The sequence below is a fragment of the Sinocyclocheilus grahami genome, unplaced genomic scaffold, assembly GCF_001515645.1.
Source record: "Sinocyclocheilus grahami isolate Dianchi unplaced genomic scaffold, SAMN03320097.WGS_v1.1 scaffold227.1, whole genome shotgun sequence".
NCBI lineage: Eukaryota > Metazoa > Chordata > Actinopteri > Cypriniformes > Cyprinidae > Sinocyclocheilus > Sinocyclocheilus grahami.
The window spans coordinates 250,538-268,961 of record NW_015505406.1 but is presented as its reverse complement, the minus strand read 5'-3'; the positions used below and the strand labels follow the sequence as shown (position 1 = coordinate 268,961).

The following is an 18,424-nucleotide window of genomic DNA, read 5'->3' as shown; positions in this document are numbered from 1 at the left end:
TTCTTTCTTTCTTTCTTTCTTTCTCTCTTTTTTCTTTCTTTTTCTCTCTCTCACACACACATACTTGTTTCAGTGCTGTATGGGGTTCTTCTTTCGGATGAAGCCGAGAATGAATGGGAATCTGTCATTTCACATCCTCTACTATATATATCTTCAGCGATAATTACACTTTCTTCTCTCTTCCTCTCTTCCTTCTTTGTTACCTTCGCTTCATTCTTTTTTGCTCGTTTCTTTACAACGATCTCTGTTTTTATAAGGTGCATAGGTTTGAATGACACCAGGCACAAAAGCCAGGGTTTTTACAGGAGCAAATCCTGTCTGATTCATAACAAAGTCTGTACTCAAGGTTAATCTACACCTGAATGCGGAGCACATTACGGCACACACCTGTCTGTGCTTGCTTTGGTACAGTCAATGCTGTTCTCTCATAAAACATTCATGTGCAAATCCTCAGTTATGAGGCTGAACATCCTGACATGCAGTAGATACAGACACAAAGACAGATTCATACTCGGATCATTGGGTGGTTTATTTACATATCTATAGCATGTGTTGTTGTTTATTGCAGATTAGTAATGAGATCATCCGTCTGTGCTGTCGGGAGATTTCTCTGGACAGGATCTTCCAGGGTTATGTGATCTCCAGCAAGCAGATTCTGAATGACTGTATCCAGTGCTGCCTGTCCTGGAAAGAGCTCTACCTGCACACCTCCCAGCTCCACCACAAGTACTGTGTCCCTCAATCATAATTTCTGTCTGTCTCTCTCTCTCTCTGAGTTCTGCTCTGTTCCCTACAGCACAGGAACACACCACTTAGAACTGCACTGTGATTGCACTGTATTACAGCAGCACCCATCCACTTTACACGCCATAACTCTGAGAGTTACCACGGTCAGCAGTGACGTATGGTGTGCCGTATCATTTCAAATATAATTAAGCTTCTTCAGTGATTTATCTCAGCTTACACTCTGCTGGGTGCCGTACTGTTTCATATCAGTATCGCCACTACTGTTACCACTTCTACCAGAACCACTATTAGTATAAGTACAGGTGCATCTCAATAAATTAGAATGTCGTGGAAAAGTTAATTTATTTCAGTAATTCAACTCAAATTGTGAAACTCGTGTATTAAATACAATGCACACAGACTGAAGTAGTTTAAGTCTTTTGTTCTTTGAATTGTGATGATTTTGGCTCACATTTAAAAAAAACCCACCAATTCACTATCTCAACAAATTAGAATACTTCATAAGACCAATAAAAAAAACATTTTTAGTGAATTGTTGGCCTTCTGGAAAGTATGTTCATTTACATGTCGTGGAAAAGTTAATTTATTTCAGTAATTCAACTCAAATTGTGAAACTCGTGTATTAAATACAATGCACACAGACTGAAGTAGTTTTAAGTCTTTTGTTCTTTGAATTGTGATGATTTTGGCTCACATTAAAAAAAACTAGCAAGTGCAGATAACTCCAGCAGTCGTTTTTTGGCAAAAGCTGATAACTCCACATTTCATGTTACAGAGTTAAACAAAAACACTTGTTTAATCTCTGTAATCTCCTCAGATAACAATGTAGATGTCTGACAAACGTTGTTGTTGTGATCATAGACTGTATGGTTGTGATTACACTCAATACAGGGAGCAGCTTTTCCCTCACCATTGTAACATGCTGCTTTTGCAAGGTTCCATGAAAAAGCTTCAGCATTTTTGTTTTTCTTTTACGCCCCGAAGAAGATGTCAGGGGTTCTGTTTCATTCCTCCTGACCGCCAGAGGCGGTGCTAAGCACTAGTGGATAATCGCTGCGCCAGCTAGATTAATATACCAACAGAGTTACCAACAGTGCCCCGCGGTACTATCCGAAGGCAGTTCTGATAATTCACATGTGATTCCTCTCTCTTATAAATCTTTTGGTTCTATCCGAAGATTTTATCAACGCCTGATCTTTCTGCGAGCGTGTGATATCAGTTTTGAATTCCTATGGTGCTACCGAGGACGTGTTTTGACAGAGTGACGGCTCACATCTCTCATATCTCCGTCTCTCCACCGAGCTGCAAACTGTGCCTAAACGCACTTCTTCCCGACGATGGACACGATCGCTGCCCGTCATGTTTGGGGATTCAGCATCTGAAGGAAGCGTTGACTGATCTGTGTTTGCATTGTGCCATGCTGCCACTGTCAGAAAGACAGCTTCGTCTTGCAGAGCTAGATCCTAACTCGCCTGCTAGCCTCGCACAGTCATATTCAACGCCACAGCGCGCTCAAAGACGTCGCACATCAGCAGCTGCTGGCGCTCCGCCGACCAAAAAGAAATCGTCACCACAGACAGAAACTTCGCTATCGAAGACTGTTGCCATTCTCTCTTTAGAGATGGCGGAGTTGAAACGTCTTCTTCACTCTTTACAACTCCCGGTGTCAGCCGCGCCCACTGAGAACAATTCAGTGAACGGGATTGATTTCTAACCCCCAAATACTATCGACTTAGACGTTCTATCTATGAGTGCATCTAATTCACATTTCCTTGATGAAGAGTTGGTGGATCCTGCCATGCAGTCTGGCCCCCACAGGATGCTCTCTCCAGCCTGTCTGCTGCTGGTGGTTCAAGCGGTGGGTCTGTACATTCATCTAGTGCAAGCTAATCTTCTCCTGATGACATTCTTTCGATTCTGCAGATGGCTGTGGCTCGTTTGGGTCTTGATAACTCTATTCAGCCTGCTCAAACTAACGTGTTCTTTAAGCAAAATGCTGATAATACGTTTACTATGCTTCCATGCAAAGACTTTGTGGCTGAATTCTCCAGTGCATTAACAGGCTCCAATGTGCCTAAGAGGAGGTCAAAGACAGCTCGCACTCTTGCCTCAATGGCTGAGGCTAACTCTATTGGAGTAGGTCAGGCACCTGAAATTGAACAGCCGGTGGCAGCATTGGTGGTTTTATCAGATGAAGTGCTTAGAGGCAATGTCCGCTGCCCAAGTGCCCAATGTGGTCGTACTGACACATTATTGAAAAAAGCATATGAGTCCGTAGCCTACATAACTCGGGCGGAGAATACTATTTGCCAGCTGCTGCTCGCCTGTAACACCACATTAGGGTCAGTGAATGTTGACTCCTCTGTACCTCAGTTCTTACAGACTGTCCTGTTGACTATAGGTCATGTAACGCGTGAACTTGGGATGCTTTTGGCAACACTTCTAACAGACCGACGACAGGTATGGCTTGCTCTGGCAAGGTTGCCTGAAGACTGTAAGAAGACATTGAGGGAACTACCAATTGTACCGGGACATCTTTTTGGCCCCAACGTTTCTGAACTATTAGAAAAGAGAATGAAGTCGTCAGAGGCCACACGGCAGTTAACTCAGGTCCCACGGGCTCCTACTTTTAGGATGCCATTGATGCCAGCTCACCCACGCTACTCGAGTTCAGAGCAGCAGTTGCATCACCATGGTGGTCCTCAACTTCAATTGCCACAGCGACACAGAGTGGCCGAAGATACTCAGTCACGCCGCCCTTTTCCCCGGCACCATCAAGGGGGGCCACATCAGCACCCCCCCGCAGTTTCAAAGGGCAGAAACCAGAAACCCTGAGGTTTCTGGGCCGGCAGTCGGTCGTTTCACTGCACAGCACCTATACATTACTGCGAAACGTCCGACCCCTGGGTTCTGATGACTCTGAACAGGGGATACACTTTGCAGTTCCGACGCCGGCCTCTAAAGTTTTCAGGGATTCTTCCGACAGTCGTCAAAGATGCAACCAGTTCAATGGCCCTTTCCATGGAAATTTGTTTGCTGTTGTTGAAAGGAGCCATAGAAAAAGTTTCCCCTCTCAGACAGAGGGACGGTTTTTACTCTACGTACTTCCTTGTTCCAAAAAAAGGATGGCGGTTTCCGGTCAATTCTGGATCTTCGATGCCTCAATATATTCCTAAAGTCTCGTTTTTGAATGTTACGCACAGTTGACGTTCTTCTATCTGTGCTGAAAGGAGACTGGTTTGTGAGTGTAGACTTGAGGGATGCTTACTTCCATGTTCCCATTGCTCCCCACCACAGGAAGTTCCTAAGATTCAGAGGATGGCGGTTTCCGGTCAATTCTGGATCTTCGATGCCTCAATATGTTCCTAAAGTCTCGTTTTTGAATGTTACGCACAGTTGACGTTCTTCTATCTGTGCTGAAAGGAGACTGGTTTGTGAGTGTAGACTTGAGGGATGCTTACTTCCATGTTCCCATTGCTCCCCACCACAGGAAGTTCCTAAGATTCAGTTTACAGGGTCAAGTCTCACAGTTCAGAGTCCTGCCATTCGGGCTGTCTCTAGCTCCTCGCGTTTTCACGAGATGCACGCGGCTATGTCTTCTCTTTGGTCCAAGGGCATGAGGATTCTGCCTTATTTGGACGATTGACTGCTCTGCGCCCCAACGAAAGTACACGCTCCAAGTGATACCAAGATTCTTCTGGATCATATACAGAAGCTAGGCCTTACTGTGAATGAAACAAAAAGTAATTTGGTTCCAGAGCAGACTATAACCTTCATAGGAATAATGCTCAATTCTGTCACAATGTCTGCCACATTGTCTCACACTCGGACAGTCAGTATTCTTCAGTTGTTGACTCGTTTCCATCTGGGGGCAAGGATACCTTAAGCTGCCACCACATCCGTGATTCCTTTAGGGTTGCTTCACCTCAGGCCTCTTCAGAAGTGGAGCAACAGCTTAGGGCTAGACTCAACGAGACATCGCCATCGCATGATTGTTGGTTCTTCTGCTTGTGTCAGAGCACTGAAACCCTGGAAACGGGTAACATTTCTGAGGGCTGGATTGCCACTAGGAGTGGTGCCTTCTTGTCGGGAAGTGATCACAACCAATGCTTCACTAACAGGATGGGGGGCAACATGGAACCAGAGGGGGATTGGTGGCCGCTGGTCAACAAATGAGGCCTTAGAACATATCAATGTTCTGGAACTGAAGGCAGTGTATCTAGCGCTACAACACTTCTTACCAAATCTGTTAGGCCACCATGTACTTGTCCGATCTGACAACACGTCAACTGTCTTTCATTTGAATCACCAGGGCGGCACCAGGTCTCTTGCGTCTTTACAACTAACTCGCAAGATCCTCAGATGGTCTCAAGGCAGACTGGCTTCATTAAAGGCAGTTTATCTTCCAGGATCGGACAATCAAGTGGCGGATGCTCTGTCCAGGGATCTACTGCTTCCAGGCGAATGGAGGCTTCACCCAGATGTGGTGCAACTGATTTGGCAACGGTTCGGCAATGCAGAGGTCGATCTATTTGCCTCAAAGCTAACCACACATTGCCATTGGTGGTTTGCGAGGGCAGAGGCATCCAGCCCATTGGGACAGGATGCGTTAGCTCACGAGTGGCCGAACTGCCTATTGTACGCGTTCCCTCCTTTTCCACTTCTATGGGAGACCCTACACCGAATATTTCTGTCCAAACACAGGATGCTTTTAGTGGCACCTCGTTGGCCAGCCAGGTCATGGTTTCCTCTTCTTCTAAGTCTGTTACAGGGCGAGCCGTGGCAGCTTCTCATCAGACAGGACCTCTTTTCTCAGCAGAATAGCTGTGTTTGGCACCCGGATCCAGCTTGTCTTCAGCTTTAGGTTTGGCCAGTGGGTTCACTTCTCAGTTAACTGATTGTGAGCCAGCAGTTCTGAACATTATTGGTAATGCTAGGGCTCCTTCAACACGAGAGCTTTATGCTGCTCGTTGGAGGATTTTTTCATCTTGGTGTGGGTAACAAGGACTTGACCCTGTTCATTGTACTATGCCAAAAGTATTGAGTTTTTTGCAACATCTCTTAGATGACAATAAGGCGGTTTCAACCATAAAAGTTTATGTTGCTGCCATCTCTACTTATCATGCCCCGGTCGATGGTGCATCCTTGGGGTCTCACAACCTTGTATGTAGCTTTCTGAAGGGAGCAAGGCCTGTTCGTTCTGCTCCTTTTCCTGTTTGGGACTTGCCGCTTGTTTTAGAGTTTCTTTGTACACCACAGTTTGAGCCATTGGATGTGGTGGATATTAAGTGTCTGTCCTTGAAAGTGTCTTTTCTGTAAGCCATTGCTTCCGCTAAACGCGTTGGTGAACTTCATTGGTGAAATTCACAGAACCACAGTTACATACGTAACTAGCGTTCAGCCTTGTCATTTGACCTGAATACAGCGCGCTGAATCGCTAAAATTGACTTACCGGCTTCTGTTCACAAACAACAAGGGCTTCTGCTGTAAAACGTGAACTTGCGATGCCTTAGAAGTGGACAATACAGGCTTTTTTGACAAAACATGTTTAAGGTTCAGATCGCACTATATGTGGAGAATAATGCACTGCACTCAGTTCATTTTTTTTAAAGTGGCATTTATCGTTTTTTGCAAATGAGCTCTTTATATATTGTAACAATGTAAAAGTCTTTGTTGTGGTATTTGATCAGTTTAATGTATCCTAGCTGAATATGAGTAATGATTTATTTCTTTAAAAAGATCCTGTTACCACAGCCTCTGTTTGGCTAGTCTGAATTCTGTTTCATAGTCAGCTAAATGTTTGCTCTCTTCTAGTTCTCTTCTGTCTGAGTCAGCTGTACACAGATAGTTTTCAGCGCCTGGTCTTCCTTTCTATACAGCAGCTAATAGAGAGCATGCTTTAAGCCTATATTATTTACTGCCCACCCTCCTCTCTGTCTTTCAGCTTTATTGCCATTCCTCTCCCTGTCATTTCCACCATCACTGGCTTTGCCTAACCCACCCAGTCATCTTAGCTTCTCCACACAATTCTTGCGCTCACACTCTCTTCCTTTTGCAATGGAAATGATACCGCTGATAAATGAGAGTGCCAAAGCTGTTCCATGATTGCAGCCCTCCTGCTAAAAAGAACAGCATTTTACGGTGCGATGACAGAGTTTCTTCTTCAAAGTGATGGCAACTTACCGCCAAATGACAGAGGCTGAACACTGCAGCATCCATTTGAAAGGAGCTCTCTCAGAGTCATCTCCCGGAGTTTTTTTTATTGCACTTAGGTTTAGGTTGGCGCTTCTTCTTTAGGTGTGGTGCAACTTTGCAATACTGTTTCATCATGTCCCAGCAGAATGCGGCATCTGCTTCGTAGCATTCCGCCGTAAACTATGGCATAACTCATAGTGACTGTGATTTTGAAAGATGTTAACAGTGTAGCAAATGCTGTATTGTTGAAGCTGAATGTAACCGATTCAGTGGGAGGGATACTCTGTAGAGAAGAAACATTTATTTCCTAAGCAAGTCTTCCCTACAGGATACAGCCATTCAGTTGTGGCTTTTAAAAACAGCAAGGGGCTCCAGAGGTATTTCACGGAAAATAATGTGCGGTCAACCAAACACAACACAATGTTCTTAGTGGGTTACACCCTAAGGTCTCTCGCTTTTACCCCAACCCTGCAGTTTTTTTTTTGGATTGCATCATATTGATATTAAAAATGTTTCTTTGCATAAATCAAAGTAGTATGAAAGATGAAAAGGGAATTCGTGTTTTATGTGTGGAGACCTTCCTAGAACTTATCTGGTGGCCTGTTGTTACCCCACACGACCTGAGATAGGGGCCGCACATGCAAAGAAATCGCAAAACGCTGGCAACTACATGCCCCATTGTATCTTGACATCAGTTTTGAACTGTGAGGAAACCAAGAATGAAAGACAGACACAGCCAGTTAAGGGGTCTGGTTTCATATGAGGACCAGTCTGACAGAGTTCCTAGTTCCAAGATAGCAATCTCTCAGAACAAGGCCATGGATTTGGTCTCTCCCTTTGACTAAATCACTCAATTTACATGTACTATCATGCCTATCTGGTAACAGAGTCATCCCACTGAAGTCTTACTCTCTTTTTCTATATAACTCTCTTGCACTCCCTCTCTTTTCCCCTCCCTGTGACCCTGACTTCTTTTCTGCCCCACTAAAGGTGTTTGTCTGTGAGCGGCAGTGAGGATTACCTTTCCATCAGTAGAAGAATGAGGTGTGAAAAGCAATCTGAGGAACGCCAGGCCGGCTGATATGGAACTTTGGCGGATATAATTATGCTTATGAAAGATCATTTCTGACCTGATCCCTTGCTGCTCTGGATGGCAGCCAACCACCGCCGTTGTTTTGTTTTGCTTGTGCGGCATGTGAAATGTGAAAACCTTTAGCAAGGGAGTAGTGACACAGCAGACTTCTCCATTTTTCTCTACTTTCCCTTACAGTCTTGCTCTGTAGAAACAAAAATGAGGATGAAGATGTATGAACTTCACACTTTCTATTTTTTAGATACTCTTCCCAAGGGTGGTCGCTTGACCATATTACCATATTTGCTCTGGTGGATTCTTTTGTGCGGAGATGCAAAGATCTAATAGAGGTGAGCAAACACTACAAAATGATGCAAACAAACACACATTCACAAACTGTACATTTTCCAAATGCTTGCAGAATTTTTACACCCTACTTTCTCAAGCACACATCCAGAGAATATCCTCTCAGATTTCTCAATAATTCACATCTCTGTGTGTTTATTGCTTTCATTTTTCGTATTTCCCAGGACTCCTGTCCTTGCTGAGAGCTGTTTTTTTATGTCTCTTGTCATTTTTATATTTATTCATGCACATTTTTTGCTGTGTGCTCCTACTAGTTCCTCATATTATTGGTACTTTCCATAATTAGGGCTTGAAACTCTTTTTCTCTTTCAACAAATGGTTAGTGAGAAGAGATGCTTAGCCTTCAGAAATTGTTGCATATCAAGCATAGGAGGTCAAACTGAATTTTATGAGCTATTTTGTTTCATTCTTTTTTTTTTTTTGCAATAAATGCTTTCAGACTGTTTGACTTTTTGTAGAATAGAAAATAGTATATTGAATATCTATTCTATTTTAATTTTTGAAAAATTGCGTACGTTTCTTTCTCTAACACATTCTCTTTATTTCAGGTGTGTGAGTGTCAGCAGCAGTTTGCTCGCTGGGAAGAGGGTGAGCGAGTGCCGTTGCCATGCTTTGCTGGACGTCAGGGGTCAGAGGTCACTCAGAGACTGCTGTACATAGAGGCAACCTTTGACAACAGCCTGCAGGTCCTGCACTCTGTTAAGGACATCCTGGATGTCAGAAATCCCTCTTGGCATGAGGACTACAGCAGGTGCAGTGTGTTTGTAAATTGATCAGGGCACAGAGAAAAAGAGAGGTACTGTGAAATATGGTTCTCATGTATATTTATAAATGTTTGTCATTCTCGACTGCTTATTGGCCTGCTGGCCTGTTGGGAATTTCCATACATCTCGTATTAGCATATCTTCATAAATATGCATATAATGACCCGCATATTCAGATCATATAGATATTTTTCATGAATATTCTGCCTAAATGTATGTACAGCGGGGAGAAGATCACTTTGCCTTTCTGTCTGAGCCCAGCGTGCCCCTATTGTCATTCACAACTGTTTGTGACAGCAGGCAGTTTGGCTGCTTATCTGAATACCATCATGACCGTCTGTATGACGGAACCTGGGCTGCCCATCAGCCTCCAGAGACCATTATACCCTCGTATCCCCGCCCCAGGCACTGACGGACCTTAGGAAAGGGAGCAGTGCGTGAGCGAGCGTGTGCATCTGATGGCCATGATGGATTGGGGCCGAGGCGGGTCATAGGGTTAGGATGTTGTTGCCAAGACAAACAGCTGTGCTTGTGTCTGGGGCAGGTGTTTCATAGTGTCTCAGCATATTGAGAGCACCCAAATCAATACCAGCCTCCATTTATGGCCGAGAGTGTGTGTGTGCTGGACTCTGCCTTTGAATAGAGGGCACTGATTTGTGTTTGGAACGTGCTGTACAGCTCTGCCCACTTCTTTGTTGTTTTGTGCCTCTTGTTTATCTGTGTGTGCATTTGTGTTTTTAGGTTTTGTGGTAAAGTGAAAGATCTGGAGGTGATGATGCAGAATTTGATCACTTCGACCTTCGAGACTGTGAACTGTGTGGAGGAAGGAGTACAGCTGCTTGACGTGTTTCAACACCTGTCTGGACGAGAGGTCTTTCTCACACACACTTAGCCTTCAATTCACACACACTTTATCACCTCCTTTAAAACCTTGCACACTGTCAGACTGCTAGTCTTCTTAGCAAATACAGTGAATACAAATGGCTCCGGCAGAACAGACCGAACACAGACTTCTGATGTCACTTCCTTTTCACTCTCATTTACTCAGGGGGTCAGTAGCAGGACCTCACGCACACATGTAAGCCCACTGCTCTCTCACCTGTGTCACCAGTCTCTTTAGTTGTTGTCATTAAGATGTGTTTACCTCGTTAATCACCATCATCTCTCCTGGCTTTTGCCTTCCCCTTCAGTCTCATTTTTTTTTTTCATCCTTCTTTTCATTCTGTCAAATTTCACATTTTAAAGTGTTGCATTGACTAGACTATTTTACATGCATTATAGCTAAAGCATTACAATGAATAATAAAAAGTCAAAAACAAAAAGGTGAAGTGAAGGTGAAACAAACTAAAATCAAATATAAAATGTCATTTAATATAAAAAATAAAATCAAATAAATAATTGATAGAATAACAAGGCATTGGTAAACATAATAAAGACAACTATTTAACATAACGATCATAGCAGTAATTTGTTGTGGTTTCTGAGAGTGTTCATTCACATAAAGAGGCAAGCCATAAGAGACTGTGTATTACAGGATTTTACCACAATTTACCACATTTCCTGAGTGTTTCTCTTTTATATCTTTCTTAGGCAATCAAGCGGACCATTGACAGAAAGACGGTGGATGTATACGCATTGCTTAGTGCTGAGCTGAGTGATATTAATTTGGTGATGTGCAGGCTGTCATCTCTCACTCCTGCTCACATGCCTCGACATGCAGGACAGGGGCATTGGACCCGAGCACTCCGATCTCGGATAGAAAGACCCATGGAGGTGATATTAACATTAAAGAGAGGTTAACATTTAAAAAAAAAAAATATATATATATATATATAAGATCAATGTTGTGAATCAAGAACTCTTTTTGATTCAGGACTGGTTGCATTTTTTTTTTTTAAATCCAATACCAGTACACAATGATTTTAATGAAATTCCGACAATGCAAAAATACTGTCAGTGTTTTCTGTACTGGTGAATTCAGAACAGAAAGAAATTTAATTTTAATTTTAATGTTTTAATAATTTTATGTGCTTTTGTCATCGTTTTCATTTTTATGTCGGTTTTAATAATTTTGGTATTTCAACTTATTTATTTCGCGTATCTCAAACTCCTCAATCTAAAATGACTCCATTACATAATTTACTTTGTATTTGACTTAAAATAAACTAAGCACTTAAAGGATTAGTTCACTCCAGAATAAAAATGTCCTTATAATTGCCTCACCCCAGGTGTCATCCAAGATGTTCAAGTCTTTCTTTCTTTGGCCGAAAAGACATTAAGGTTTTTGAGGAAAATATTCCAGGAGTTTTCTCCATATAGTGGACTTCAACGGGGACCAGTGGGTTGGAGGTCCAAATTGCAATTTTATTGCAGCTTCAAAGGGCTCTACACGATCCCAGCCGAGGAATAAGGGTCTTAACTAGCGAAACGGACATTTTCTAAAAAATAAAAAGTATATACCACAAGTGTTTTTCTTTCACTAGCTCTGCAATGTGCGTCCATGACTTCACACATTATGTAATCACGTTGGAAGGTCACAAATTTTCCTTGTGGAAGAAATCTTTTAGGTTTCAAAAGATTTAAACATCCAGGATACGCACACAAATGGACCATTTTAAGCAATAAACTGATACAAAGACATAAATATGTGTCAATCAACACATCAACTTTTGAACAGTCCTCCTTCTCCACACTTGTAAACATTGGGTCGATACTTCTGCCTGCATCACGTGTGACCTTTCCAACTTGACTACGCAATGCGTGAAGTAGTGGACGCACGTCGCAGAGCTAGTGCAAGACAAGGATTTGTGGTTAAAATGTATAGATAAAGACAAGACCCTTATTCCTTGGCTGGGATCTTGTAGAGCCTTTTGAAGCTGCACTGAAACTGCATTTTTGACCTTTAACCTGTTGGCCCCTGTTGAAGTCCACTATATGGAGAAAAATTCCGGATTGTTTTTCTCAAAAACCTTAATTTCTTTATGACATGAACATAGATTACATGGAGGGGATGAAATTATCAGAAAATTTAAATTCTGGAGTGAACTAATCCTTTAAGGTTTTGTGAGATCAGTGTAATAAAATGGGCTTCTTCAAAGATATCAAATGAATGGAATTGCTGAATCAGAACCAATTCACCCAGATTCCCCAGTTTCACTTTCATAATAAAGATGTCAAACATACTAACATCAAACTGATGTTATGTTAGTATGTCATGTGAAAATGCCCACAGTCAAATCAAAGCATCTCAGGTTCCTGAAAGATGCACCAACTGGATGTGCGTTAGGAGACCACTAATCAGTCCAATCCCAGCATGCAATAGGCCGTACCATTTTTTTCTCACCCTTTGTACAGTAGGTGAACTCTGTTGGGTTTTATGGACAAATGAATCAGATTCCAACCCAAAACTTCCATCAGGGTAAATTTGGAAGGTGTCACAGGATAGCTTAATGCCATTGATGTGCTCTTCTCTGTGTTGAGCTCAGAGCCTTGTGTCAGAGGCCAGTGAGGGGCCCCAGCAGAGGCCCTGGAACCCAACCAGGATCCAGCCACACAGGCCCTAATGCTATTAAAGCCAGCTGTGCTGCTACATACTCGCTCTCTCGTTCTTTTTGTCAAGTTCCATTTCACTCACCCTTCCTCTCTATTTCTCTCTCATGCTTTCTCTTTCTTTTGCTTCTCATCTTTCTCTCATTCTTCAGTTTGCTTACAAAGCACATCGCCTTCTCCATTAATTATTATGTCCTTAAGCAACCCATTCAAACCCTTTCAAATAATTAAATTATTTGTTGTTGCGCTGATCTTAAATATTTTATGCTCTGTAGTCATAATACATGACCATTACGGAAGATGTTTTATACATGCAAACAGTGCCGATCCTAGACTACTGGGGGCCCTACGCAAAACTTTCTTGAATCGTTCTCGCAGAAAGCACTTGAGAAACAGTGTCTCTTCTCAGTACGCCTTGAACTCTTTTTTTTTTTTGTCTCGAGCAAGACTGTACGACATTCACATTACATTATTTGACTGATTTTTACGTAGAAAGTGCAACAGCGCCCCACATTAAAAGAAATTATCATTCATGTTTTCATAACCGCTGGCCAAATTCAAAAACTAAACTAAAATTAAATCATCTTTGAGAGCAAGGGGGCCCCCTGGTGTTTCGGGGGCCCTAAGCCGCTTGCGTATTTTGCATATAGGGAGGAACGGCTCTGCAGGCAAAATAGTCTTGTGTGAGCACAAATACACAGACTTTGAATGTATAACTCTGTTTATGTGTTCAGGAACCTGTTGAAGATGTTTAATGAGATTCATTACTGGGAACGACTGCTCTTCGAGATTCCTCACTATGTCACAGAGGTGTATCAGCGCAAAGAGGAACTCCACAACCTGAGAGAGAATGTCCTCCTAGTTGTTAGAGACTATAACAGGTTGGTATGGCTGACAGAGACTGACTTTTCGGACGTCCCATACAGTACATGTTTATTCTTCATAAAACATTATTTTTTTAATAATAATAATAATAATGAAAATGGTATTTTCCACAAATCCCAAGATTTATTTAATTGTATTATTTTATTTAATATTATATCTATTTAGGTGTGATATATTTAGTGTTTATTGCTTGAAAATAACACAAATTAGAAATTAGGCTTTTAAGTTGAATTTGCAAATATTGTGTAAAATAATTAAAACAGCTCATAAAAGCAGTTGATACGGAACATTCTCTCATGGTTATGCACCTACTTTCACTGTGTTTTAAAAGCAACAAAAAAGTTTTTCTGTCCCAATTATGTACTTTATGGAAAGTGCCACATCCTAACTCTATCTATGCCTTCCAGACATTTACATTTGAATTTTTTGTATATTCTGTTCAATTATATCTTATGTTTGTATTAAGTTTATAAAACTTTTTTTTATATAAATTGAGAACTAAACTAAGAAGTTAGATGTAATATAACTTTATTATTTATTATAACTTGGTTTTCGTAAGTACAAAAAAACAAGTGCACTTTCACACACGGATGCATACTTACCAGTCACATACATATTTAAATGGTGTACTTGTCAGGTAACTTCACATCTTTAATATGCATTGATATTATTCTTCACCTCTTCGGCCTACACACTTGCACTTTAGTGAAAACTGAGTATTTACATTCCATCTGCCTCAATATACACATCTCCATTCAAGACTTTAGCACATCCAATCTAGAGAAAAGCACTTGAATTAAATGCACACACACACACACACACACACACACACACACACATACTTCCACTGAACAAAACAATTCACACATGTCCCTCATTCTGTAGTGAATAATAGCCTCCTCCTCTCTCACGTAAGCGTACACACACACGCGCTCTTCAGACTGGAGGACTCATTGTAACTCTCAGAGGGACAGAGTGAGTCATCTCTGTCAGTATTGTTACCACATTTAATGCATTCTACACATGCCAGCTGGAAACAAACACTTAAACCCAACACAAGCTAAACAGGCCACTTGCCCCAAATGGCAAAGCACATCCACTAAGACTTGTTAATCCATTTTTACCACCCTCTTGTTCTGTTATGCTTTTAAAATACCTTGCTTGTTTTTGAAAATGCTGTGAAAGAAACTTGTCAATGCCTGTAAGACCTAAAATGAAAATGGGGAAAAAAACAACAGTGAACTTAACCTTATATGTTTGTTTTCACTCTCAATTAGAATCATTAAGGCTCTAAATGCAGATGAGCTGGGTCTCTTTTCTGAGAGAATTCGGTTCCTGGATCGGAAAATCCAGCCAGGCCTGTCAAAACTGCACTGGTCCACAAAAGGGACAGCCAGCGTCTTTATCAATGACTGCAGAGTGCATGCCAACAAGGTCAGTAGTTTCTGACACACACGCAAATACACACAACAGAAAACTGTGGCCAAACAGATGGTGGAGTTAAAAGCTTGTGTTCCTCAGGCAGACTGAAATTTTCCTGAATTGCCCTGATCAGAGCAGTATGAATTTCAGTGCTGGTCCAGTGCATTGCTACTAGAAAAACATAGCTGGTGGAGCTGGTCAGCCAGCATGGTCTGTCTGGTAAAGCTGATGGACAGCTAGCTAGGCATGAAGCCCAATGTGGACAGCAGCCTGGTTTCTTCAGCAGAGAAACCTCCCGAGTCCAAATATTGAAGAGAATTATAGACATCTAGTTTCAAGGCATCCTTGAAATGCTAAATTTGCTTGACTAATTAATAATGAGCATTTCATTCTAATTTAGGGCTATAACTAAACTATTTTGATAATCCATTAATACAATGGAATTTTTCTCTTTGAATGCAATGCACTCATTCACGTGTTCAGTTTGACTATATTGTTTGCTATACATTGTTGCAAAAATGTTTTAAAATATAAAGTTGCAAAAAAGTTTATTTACATAGGATAGGATATTGTTCTGTACAATGTGTTCTCTTTCTCTGTTGCGCTCCATTTGATTGATATGCCTGCATACACTTTATGAAGTTAAATGATGACAGCAACAATTAATTGCTCACTTGCTGTTATGAAATACTGTTTTGCTTAATGGAAATAATTATTGCAGTGTATGTAAATGAGTGTCTGTGTGTGTTTCCCCTACATGCATGCATTTTTCACTACATTAAGTGAAATCACTAAGACCCAAAGATATATATATATATATATTTATTATTATTTCTTTTATCAATTATACATTTCATTTAATGGCTATATATTTAATAGTCCTATTCTAGTATGCAAAGTTTCACCCTTATTCCACAGGTTTTATTCCAGTTATTAGTGGCACACAGAGTTTTGTGAGTACCACAGGGCTCTGGTGAGTGCAAAAATCGACGCGTTTCAGAAAGGCGGGGCATAGAGGAGAAACAATAATGTAAAGTATGTGGAAAATAATGTGTTTTTTTAACCTTAAACCGCATAAACGCATTTCATTACACCAAATACACAACATGATGTTCTTTTTAGCAACATCATATGACCCCTTTAAAGATGTTGTCTGAGATTTGAGCTCTGTAACAGACAGCAAATGCTGCACTAGAATTAGTGGTCAGATATCTGGCAGGTGCTGTTTTTATTAAACAAGACCAGGAAGGCCAAATATAAGCTTGTGGTTTAATAGCTTATAAAGGAGACATCTATAGTGAATGACAGATGTTTACAACTTTTACATTGAGTGTAGACAAGAACGTTTGGAATTCAGTTGTAGTTAGTTTTAAGGGGTTTAGAACTTTTCTCACATGTTGGGAGACCAACAGGTTAGGGTTTGGACTGTGAGAAGAAGGGCTGGCTTTGACAAATAAATATTACAGTTGGCTGGCACTTTATTAGGAAGACATCCAAAAGAAAATATGAAGAATGAATCAACTATATAAATCCCATTATATCCCATTTATACTACCATTCAAAGGTTTGGGGTCTTTAAAGTTTTTGAAAGAAGACACTTACACTCTTTCTAAGAAAACCGTAGAAACCGTGATAAAATTTTTTTTAAAGATTCCTTGATGAATTGAAAGTTTTAAAGAATTTATGTGAAATAGTCATTTTTTGGAAACAATGTAAGTCTTTGTCACTATTGATCAGTTTAATGCATCTCTGCAGAATAAGAGTATTTATTTCTTTTCTTTTCTCTCTTTTTGAACAGTAGTGTATTTTTCAATAAAATCTAGGGCAGAATACATCTTCATGGCAGGTAAAAAATATTTATGGCTAGTAAACTTTCTCAAGTCACCCACTATCGGCAAAAAAAGTTAATTTTGTACCCTAGCTACGGTTATTCAGGAACAGAAGACTTTGCTCTTGTTTTGTTCCTATACAGCCGTGTCCTTTTTGCTGGCCGATATTGCTTTTGTAATGCAAGAATAAGGCAGCAGGCTTTACTGAGAATGGAAGTGCGACTCAGTGGAGGGCAATTGTGAAATCTATTCACTTCCTCTGCTGGCTGTCCATCACTCCTACATTGTACAAGGCAATATGATATTAAAGCACTGGCAGTGCCCTTTATCCATGTGGTAAAGACGCACACACACATACGCAAAGGCATACAAGCAGAATGCCCCATCTACTTTAATAAAGGCCACACAGGCATCTCTCAGTATAAACAGCCCCAGCATTCACAATAAAAGGCAGCCAGCCTCGTTCGTGCCGCCACAGTGCCCAGTTCTCTCTTACTTGCTGGGGGGGGGGGGATCAGGTTCAAATCAGAGTCAATGTCAGACATCCTTTGAGCCCAAAACAGAGCTGGCAACAGCTTCAGTGGTAATGGAGAAGTGTGGAGAACACGACACATCTGAGCTTACACACACCCACACAAACTTAGAAATGCAAGTATACATTCTACACACTCCTGCACGTAGAGTAATCTTCCCCTTTGAGGCTTATTTCATGTGACATGTTTCATCCCATGAAAAAGTCATGAGACGAGCTGGAAGGAAGAGTGAGATTATGCGGCATGTAAGATGCTTCTGAGAACCTCTGTGCAAACTCTCAGAAACGTCTCAGTATCGCTGCCCTCCACAGATTGAATAGAGAGCTGTTGGATGCGAAAGCTTGATGCTTTGTGGATAAGAACTGCCTCCTTTAATTTTGAGCACAGGGATAGGTTGAAATCAGATGCTCTATTTCTGTAGAAGAGTGAGAGAGGGAGACGTGAGCTGGAAAATCCTGCTGGAAAACCCCTGCTGCTTTGTTTGAATGTGTTTTCCATCCTTCTCCCACCACATTCCTCTCACACCCGTTCTGCCTTTTTTCTTTTCTTTTCTTCTCTTCTCTTTTCTTCTCTTCTCTTCTCTTCTCTTCTCTTCTCTTCTCTTCTCTTCTCTTCTCTTCTCTTCTCTTCTCTTTTTTCTTTTCTTTTGTTTTTGCTATTTTTGTTTTTGCTTTTATGTTTGTGTTTTATGTTGTTTTTATTCTTTAAGTTTTTTGTTTGTGTTTTCTTCTGTTGTTTTTGTTTAGTTTTTAGTTTTGGTTTGTATTGGTTTTGTTTTTTGCTGTTTTTGCTTTTATGTTTGTGTTTTATGTTGTTTTTATTCTTTAAGTTTTTTGTTTGTGTTTTCTTCTGTTGTTTTTGTTTAGTTTTTAGTTTTCAGTTTTGGTTCGTATTGGTTTTGTTTTTGCTGTTTTTGTTTGTTTTGGTTTCTTTTTTTGTTTAGTTTTTTTTTTTACGTACACTGCATTGTGGTGGTAAGTTCTGCATTTGGCAAGTACCACACAGATTTTCAACCACACTCTCTCTTTTTCTTTTTCTTTTTCTCTCTCTCTCTGTTTTTTT

The 18,424-nt window shown here is 40.9% G+C and overlaps 1 protein-coding gene across 1 annotated transcript in view; it reads left to right on the top strand.

Moving 5' to 3' along the window:
- LOC107597073 (dynein heavy chain 2, axonemal-like) overlaps nt 1-18,424 on the top strand; it is a 156,265-nt gene that overhangs the window by 23,061 nt on the left and 114,780 nt on the right. Inside the window, exons 7-13 of the mRNA XM_016287985.1 lie at nt 569-726; nt 8,277-8,364; nt 8,929-9,131; nt 9,886-10,015; nt 10,735-10,817; nt 13,428-13,574; nt 14,856-15,012. Coding sequence (XP_016143471.1) covers nt 569-726; nt 8,277-8,364; nt 8,929-9,131; nt 9,886-10,015; nt 10,735-10,817; nt 13,428-13,574; nt 14,856-15,012 — 966 coding nt within the window. The remainder of the gene's footprint in view (nt 1-568; nt 727-8,276; nt 8,365-8,928; nt 9,132-9,885; nt 10,016-10,734; nt 10,818-13,427; nt 13,575-14,855; nt 15,013-18,424) is intronic.